The 9153-nt window shown below is 33.2% G+C and overlaps 1 protein-coding gene across 1 annotated transcript; it reads left to right on the top strand.

The window, feature by feature from the left end:
• The first annotated feature begins 8011 nt into the window (after window positions 1-8011).
• LOC127742875 (uncharacterized) lies at window positions 8012-8608 on the top strand. Its single transcript, XM_052255593.1, has one exon. The coding sequence runs from the start codon at window positions 8012-8014 to the stop codon at window positions 8606-8608; it is 597 nt and encodes a 198-aa protein (XP_052111553.1).
• The last annotated feature ends 545 nt before the right edge of the window (window positions 8609-9153 follow it).

Here is a 9153-nt window from a genome sequence, read left to right as displayed (position 1 = left end):
ATATATATAGTTATTATCTAGCTATGTCTAGGGGTGTTCTAACTAAAAGTTTATACTCTAATAAAGGCTGGATCACCGAATATTGTCAACTGCTTATGATGTATTTATGTGTGGTTGTTTATAACTGTTTTATATATTATCAGTTGTGAATTGATTATGATTGATACTGTTTGTTAATCCAAACATTTTTTAAAAAAAGTACTACGCTTTTAACAATGAATCAGGCTCATATAATAAATAATAGATAATAATTAGGTAGACAAGTTGGTAGCGCTCAGTTTCTAGTATGATCATGACGTACCAGAAATTGGGTCGTTACAATTTGGTATCAGAGCAATTCGTTCCTGGTAGAGCCTGGGGAGTGGAGTGACTATGCTTCATTGCATACTCTACTTGTGTGTCTCATGCTGTTAGGGTATCTTTAAGATACATTTGGCATGAATGTCTCTGAGTGCTCATTTTGGGAATGTTCGTACTTAACTTGAGATATTAAGATTGATCACCTTAATGTTGATTGTTTGGTGTGGATAAGACCTCAATGACTGTGAATAGGCATGGTTTAATCGAGATCCGAATGACGAATCGATGTGAGACCAGCTATCCTAATAGCTGTTATGATATACATGGTAATGACTATGTTAGATTTGGATGCTGTAAGGAACGGACCTACCTCTTCGTCAGGATTGCTTGAAGAAAATAGACTGCTTGAAGATGGATTCTTGCACGTGGCTGAAATTTTGAGGGCAAAATTTTCTTTTAGGAGGGTAGAATGTAACAACCCCGATTTTCGTGTACGTGAAATCTTTTCTGAAGGCACGAATTTCTCCGGAAGATCAGTAAAGGGAACACCTCTTATATATCATAAAGTGTCTCAATCCTCATTGTTATTATGTCATATTTAAGCTAGAACCTTTTTGAGGCAAGCTCGATAACGCAATGATGAAGAACCTAGTTTTTGAATCGTATCGGTTAGGAGTTTTGATTCTAGTTTTCGTAAATAGGCTCAGTTTGATGAACCAAACTAGATTCATGAGAGAAGAGAGATAATAGTATAATATTTTCATTACATTAGTATTAGAAGATGCTTGAATGGTATTATAAGGTTACCTGGTCAGTTTTAGTTAAAAATAGAAAATCGGTTTAACCGGGTTCACAGTTTACTGGTACAGCTTAGCACCAGCACTCTCTGATGACTTTAGCAATGCTAAGGCCTCATCATACATGATCTATTCTCATATTAAATATGTTACTAGTGTCTTTTATGCTAGTAGCTTAGAAAAGAATTTTTAGAGATGTTTTTATAAGTGTTCCGATACATCTAGTTTTAGTAGTTATACACCTGAGATATTTTAATATTATTTTAATCCACCTCCAAGCCAACTACAACTCACCTTACACCCCCAAGAAACTCTAAGGCTGTCTCATTTCTTCATTTTGGCCGAAAATAACAAGAGAGAAAAGAGAGAAACTTTCATGAACACTTAATCTTTAAAGCTTGATTTCTTCTAAACAAAAACTCAAATCAAAATTTCAATTTCACCAAAATGATCCTCTCTTCTTCCTCTACATAACCTTGTAACTTATCAAGGATGGAAATAAGGTGAGATGGCTGTTCCTTTCCCCTTTCAATTCGGTTTTCTAGGAGAACCATGCAAAACATGTGTTTTCTTGATGTTTTTCCTTAGGAATCATGCTTAACTTGATTTGAGGGCCAAGAAACATTAATTTCCAGAAATTCTAAGGTGAGATATCCCTTCCTAACATGCTGAGAGAGATTTGGTTAGTTGAGGGTTTGTGGATTTAAAATTGTTCTTGATGTGATTTAGGAGGAAAAAGTGCTTAAGGACCACCTAAGGACATAACCGGATTTGGAGCAGCAAATCAAGGTAGGGTGTGATGAATTTAATCTTGATTGATTGTGTTTGAGATGTGTGATTATGATATGGTTTGGTTATGCTTGAAATTGATTGCTTATATGAGTTATTCTTGGTGAAAGTTTGTTGAATTTTTGATGAAATTTGATGATATTCAAGCTATGAATGTTGTTCTTGAGGGCTGATGGAAAAACAAACCCTAGAGCTTAAATTGTGGTTCAATTTGTGTTAAAATCATGTGGAAAAGATGGGGTTTTAGTGGCTGAGAATTTATTATGAATTTTGGTAAAAATTAGTTGCTAAAAAGATTGAAAAACGAGTAAAAACAGAGAAAGAATATGAAGAATTTATGAAGAACATGAAGAACACTTTGAGTGTGGTGAAAAACAATGAAGAACACCTTTTTGATTTATAAAAGGGCAAGGAAGTAATTAATTTGGTGTTTGGGGGGTTATTTTGTAATTTCTGAAAGTTAGGGTGGTTAAATTAGAAATATTAAAAGTTACGGGTAGTAAAAAGTGAATTTTAAAGGTTTAAAGTAAAAGGTAAGTTAATTTTTTGAAAATTAATGATAAAATAATAAATAATAATAAAATATTTAATAATAGTATTTAATTAAAAATAATATTTTAATAAAAATAATAAAATAATATGGAAAATGCAGTTTTTTGTAAAAGCTTTAGAAAGACAACTTTAAGCGCAGAATCTCATAATTACCTTCATAAAACACTTAGGGAGTGGTAATAATATGTTAGTGAGGTAAAGATAAAGGAAAGATAAAAAGTTAAAGAAAAGATAAGAACCAAAGAAAAGTCTGTAAAGTTTTAACAACAGAAAAATAAACAGAGATTAGTGAACGAACTAGGGCAATCTAGTTAGTCCTTGAATTGTGACTAGGGTTAGGTATAATATGAAAAGTTAAAATATTTCAGTATAGACTTAATGAACCTATACTTGGGACAGACTAACTATTCATACCAAAATTTACATAAGCTTTAAATATATTTGTTAAAAAAAGAAACACAGAAAACAGAGTAAAAGATATAAGGAGAAAAGAGTAATATGATAAAGAGAATAGAGAACAAGTAAAGGGCCTGTTGAAAGGTCATTTGTTGCGTTAAGGCAACCCCAGAGATATCTATGTGTTCATCTGCTGCATTGTGGCAGTCAGATGGATGGTAGTATGACCACTGAGAATGCTTTCCTAGGATACCTTGCTATAATGCTTTGCTGTAAGACAGAGGTTGCTTACAGAGGTATCAAAATCAGTGTGCTCCTGTAAGACAAAGGTTGCTTACAGTGAGTGTGTTGGGCGTATATCGGCTAATAAGTTCCGCCCTGCAAGACAAAGGTTGCTTACAGTGGATATTGCCAACAGGAAAGCCTTATCCAGACAGAGGTTGCTGGGTAACGTCGGGAATAACCCACAAACTGATAATCATTGATTACGGGAATAACCTACGAACTGTTGTATGTTGATCTCGGGTATAACCCACGAATTGAAGATCATTGTTTTATTTGTATGTTGATCTCGGGTATAACCCACGAACTGAAGATTACTGTATTGTTGAGTATTGATCTTGGGTATAGCCCACGAATTGAGGATCGTGTTTGTTGTTATATGTTGATCTCGGGGAAACCCACGAACTGATGATCATTATTTTGTTTGTGAATTGATCTCGGGGATGCCCACGAACTGAAGATCACTGTTTCCCCTTGTGCATATATTAAGGGGTCGAGCTTTGCACCGACTGCCGGTAGTCACGAAGGAGTGGTATTCTTACCACCGACACGTATGCACTAAGGACACAAAGGGAAACCATATCTAGGACTTGTTCCTAGGTAATGTCGGGCTGTAGGGTGTAAACCGACACGTGAGCTCATGGCCTGCATAGGACAGACATGCATCATACTTGGTTGTGCATTTTCTCTATTATAATTGTTGCATGAATGTATGCTTTCTTTGTTTGTATTCTATTCTCTATGTCTGTGTTTGTGTTATTTTCTTGTATTCTTCTGTTTGTGTTTTGCTATCTGTTTTCTCTATCTTCTCTATTTATTTATCTTCTGTTTACTGCTTCTCTATATTCTGTTATTCGTCTACCAAACAACATAGAATTAATGAACTTAACTAATAACCCCGACCCTACTAAGAACTCCCCAGTTCTTACCGATTCTCTCTTCCTTCCCCTTTTAGATGGAAGCATGAGTACCCTTCCGTAGTTCGCTGATGATTATTCCCAAAAAAGATTCCGCTCTAGGTAGTCTTCTGAGTCTAGGGTGAATCTCGTTCTCTGTTTGTATGTATATACTGTGAAGCCAGCTAACGTCTGCACCCTGCTTATCTACAAACTTTAGCCTAAGTCCTCCGTACGATGTTGCTGTTATGTGGCCACTCGATGAAGTACTTGAGAGACGCTCTTTGATGACATATGATAGTGCAAAGGAGTAGTAGACGACCTTCCACCTTTTGATGATGTTCCACCTGACTTGAGTTTTGAAGACCTAGAACGTACTTTCCCTCGCTTTAGTAGTTTAGAGGGACTAGGTGAGTATATAGTCTAGGCTAGCCTGGGCGCCAGCTTAAGGACTTCTTGAACAGGTCAGGACCTGGGATGTTGTATGTATATATATGTATATAGTTATTATCTAGCTATGTCTAGGGGTGTTCTAACTAAAAGTCTATACTCTAATAAAGGCTGGATCACCGAATATTGTCAACTGCTTGTGATGTATTTATGTGTGGTTGTTTATAACTATTTTATATATTATCAGTTGTGAATTGATTATGATTGATACTGTTTGTTAAGCCAAACATTTAAAAAAAAAAAGTACCTCGTAAAATAGCTACGCTTTTAACAATGAATCAGGCTCATATAATAAATAATAGATAATAATTAGGTAGACAAGTTGGTAGCACTCAGTTTCTAGTATGATCATGACGTACCAGAAATTGGGTCGTTACACCCCAACTATTTATTCATAAGGAGATCATAAGTTTAACACAAGAAAGAAGACAAATAGGAGTTCCTGCAAAAGATATTATTCTTTCAAGATGCTCATGGCATCCATATGAACGACAACATATATATTATGGGAGTTGGCCAACTGATATCGAAGTGAAGCGAATCATTCTTCACTTTCCAGGGTTGTTTCCAGTTTAATCCAAAAATTAGAGTGCAATGTTAAATCCAAACTCATCATGTGTCCAATCAATTCTAAAGTGAGCATCAAAGAATATGGAGGATGTAAAATATAAAAGTTTGTTTATGCTAAATGTTAAATTATCTAAAATGGAGATAGTTATAATTTCCATGCAATGAATAGTTTGCTACCGTTCAACTTCTATTACAAAGATTTTTATGCCACATTTAATTTATATGATTAGCTTATCGTATTTTTTCAATGTGAGTTCAATTATGAAAGTGTTAAGCATTCAACATAAGGCGATTATAATCCAAATCAAAGTGTGAACTTTAAAAATTAGTGACTATCCAAAGATTAAGTATGCTACCCAAGTTTGAGATAAGTGAGATGTGTAAAAATAAATTCAATGAAAAATTAGCACTAACTATGTGTATATTTAGCAAATCAAAAGTGTTGAAGTGTAAGAATCCAACAAGAAGCTAATCATATTTATAAACTTAAAGGCAATCTAATAGTAAGTTTTCACTAAAGTTGATAAATCCAAGGTTGCCTTAAAAGAATGGACAAATATTTTTCTTAAAAAACAACTCAATAGTACTCCCGCCACTTTTTTAGCAATAGAAACTGCGGGTTGCCTCTCACTAAGTATAAATATCATAATCAATTCATGAATTTCTTAAAAACTTCCATTAAAACCAACTAAGTTGCATGCTTATCAAGGCATCCTATCTATGGTCTGACTCAACAGTTTTAGCTAGAACAAATTCTTGTGCTTCCAGTTGCAATGCAATTCATATAAGAAAAATAAAAAAATTTAAATCAACCTGAATAAGTATGAAGCAGTAGAAGATTTTCGGAATCCATTGGAACTATGAAAATCAAAGCTTCAGGATTACAAGTCTAGGATGAATCACTCAGACCATGATCTTGAGAATGCAAAACAAGCAAGAAACAACAAATTGGTGAAGCTAACTGGAAAAAAAAGAAGCTAATTCATTCTAGTCACAAAGGTGCTTCTAACATATATGCTTACATTGGATGGGCAGTTTTCTCCATGTTATCTGTATACTGTCTTTCAATATTTGCACACATTTTCTTCTCTTCTATCATGTTTTGCAGAGTAGCAGGACATCTCATCTCACAACAGGAAAATATATCCACAAATGATCAAGCTAATTATTTTTCACCTTAGCAATCTCAAAACAAAACACCTTTGGAAGAGTTATCAATACGCACGGTGGAAGGTATTTTAAATAAATGATTTATAGTTTTATTTAAAAGGAACTTTGATACACAATAAAATGAATAGCTTATCTATTTGAAATTATTTCCTATCGTGTAAATCTATTATTATTGTTATTACTGCTAATTAGTGATTCTGAAAAATATTGTTTCAAACTCCAACAATCAAATTAAAGGGCCAACTTCTGTGAATGAATCTAACAATCCCGCCTTGAAGTGTAACTTCAAAAGGCAATTCGAAAATCTAGAGATTATTAGTGCTATTAATGAAGCATTAACTAATGAATCAGCCATTGTAGGGGACAAACACTCAGCATCTAATTCGGTCATCAACAAGAACATAGTCGAAGATTTCAATTGTTACGAATTCATGCAACTTATTTTTTTTAGAAAGATAGTATTCAAATTTTGATTTAGTACATGCATTATTGTCAGAGAAACAAAAAAACATGCACCTTATTTTAGCTCTAACTAAGTCCGACAGCCATGCTCAAAAGCCTCCAACAAGAATAACTCTAGAACGTCATATTTTGATTGCATCTTCAAATGACATCACCCAATTAAATTCATCCCATCTTGCAATCGATACATCTCTGCTGCCACCCAAAGGTACTAATCTACTTTCATTCTTATTAACAAATTTTGAAGAATCCTTATCCATTCTCATGTAAATATGTTAGCATAATGATAATATAGGAGAAAATAATAAATGGTCTATATTTCTTTTTAGCACGAATAAGCTTTTAAATGCTTACTTCAAATGAAAGTGAAATTCCTAACATTGTTGAAATCTCTTTTGGAGGTCTAAGTTCGAGAAGCTAGCTTCTAATTACATCATCAGCTGTTATAGTCTACTTAACATCAACTCCTGCCCATAGCTCCATCTTATTTCACATTAACAAAGGTAACACATAATTGCTATTTTTCTAATAGTCTAAGTATGAATTTGAAAAACATCTCCATATTTTGTTGATAGAAACTAATCCGAACAAATTTAAACAAGCAATAACATTAAATTACACCTACTAAATAAAGTTTTGAATTTTTCTTCATAAAGTCAGTAACTCATGGAGTTGATGTCAATACACACAACCCATATGATTATGAGACTAATACTCTTATCAATTCTACTCTAAGCAAACAACAAAACACTACAGTTCCTCTCCCAAGTATTAGAATTCTATTTCTAAATATCATAACTTAAGTGAGAAATAATTAAGTAATTATGAAGTGTATTCTTTTTGTATGGCCATGGAGGTACAAGAAAGACTTTTCTTTAGAAAACTATATCGGTAGCACTCAGATCAAAGGATCAAATTGTGTTAACTTTTGAGTCTAATGGCATAGCCTCTTTGTTGTTACCTATAGGTCGAACTGCACATTTTAAGTTTGCCATACCATTAATTCTAGATGAGTTCTCTACTTGAAATATCAAGTAAGGAAGTCTGTTAGCAGAGTTAATTGTAAGAGCAAAGCTAATTATTTGAGACGAAGCTCCTATGATGAGTAAATTTTGCTTTGAAGTATTGGATAAGACAACGAGAGATTTGTTAAGGTTTGAAGATTAGCAAAGCCCACAATTTTCCTTTGGAGGTAAAACTATTATTTTTGGTAGAGATTTTAGGTAAATCTTACCAGTAGTATCGAAAAAAACTAAACAAGACATCATTAATGTTTCCTTAAATTCATCATATCTATGACAGCATTTTGAGATTTTAAACCTTACAAAAAATATATGGCTACAATCTATGTCACCACATAGTGGCATAGAAGATTTAAGGCAATTTGCTGAATGGATCCTTCAAGTGGGTAATGGAATATCTGAAGGGACATCTAATGGTACCAATTTGATTCAAATACCCTTTGAATTCCTTATCACTGATTATAATGATCTGATTCAAGCAATTGTTAAAGCAAGCTATTCATATTATATTGCTAACCTGGCTAATGAATACCACTTGAAGGGTCGAGCTATTTTAGCTCCTACAATTAATGCAATAGATAAAGTGAATGACTACATGACGACAATGAACAACAATGAATGCAAGACTTATGTAAGCTCCAATAAATGTTTGCCTAACAAAGGTAGCAATGAAATTAAAGGAATACACACATCAGGGTTCTTAGTTACAATCAAATACTCTGGGGTGCCAAATCATGAATTGAAACTAAAAGTTGGGTGCCCTGTTATGCTCATTAGAAATATTGATCACTCATCAGGTATTTTCAATGGTACCAGATTGATAATGACAAGACTTAGAGATAAAGTTATAAAAGCAAAACTGTTAAATTCAAACAAGTACTTCGATAAAATTTTTATTCCTAGAATGACACTCATCTTCTGAGATGTTAGGCTACTATTTAAATTCCAAAGGAGACTATTTTCTCTTATGCTATCTTACGCAATGACCATAAACAAAGTCAAAGACAATCACGGGACCACATAGAATTGCTACTGAAAAAACTTGTCTTCACGCATAACCAACTTTATGTTGTCATATCAAGAGTTACAAATGATGAAAATACTACTGAAATAGAGAATGTTGTTTATCCAGAAGTCTTCAAAAATCTGTGATAAAACTTTCAACATGAGATATTTCTTTATTATTATCTCATATATTGAAACGTTAGTTAGGTTATTCAATAAACTTATATTTTTTTTTATTGTTATTGCTCCAACTTTATTATCAATCATCATATTACATTTCATATATATCATTTCTTCATGGAAAATTTGTATCATAGTGTTTAACTTTCTTATAATTTTCTCAATGTCACAGATTCAACCGCAAAATCCACAACTTTAATGCTAAATGACGCATTTTGCCATATAAAATAGTTTACTCTCACAAATAATTAATAGTTATGTTTCTTTTTTCAGTAATTTCTT

The sequence above is a fragment of the Arachis duranensis genome, chromosome 10, assembly GCF_000817695.3.
Source record: "Arachis duranensis cultivar V14167 chromosome 10, aradu.V14167.gnm2.J7QH, whole genome shotgun sequence".
Taxonomy (NCBI): Eukaryota; Viridiplantae; Streptophyta; class Magnoliopsida; order Fabales; family Fabaceae; genus Arachis; species Arachis duranensis.
This window is presented reverse-complemented; position numbering and strand designations above follow the sequence as displayed.

Coding starts and splice junctions, on each gene's coding strand:
- LOC127742875 (XM_052255593.1), top strand. CDS start 8,012: ATGTCACCACATAGTGGCATAGAAGATTTAAGGCAATTTGCTGAATGG.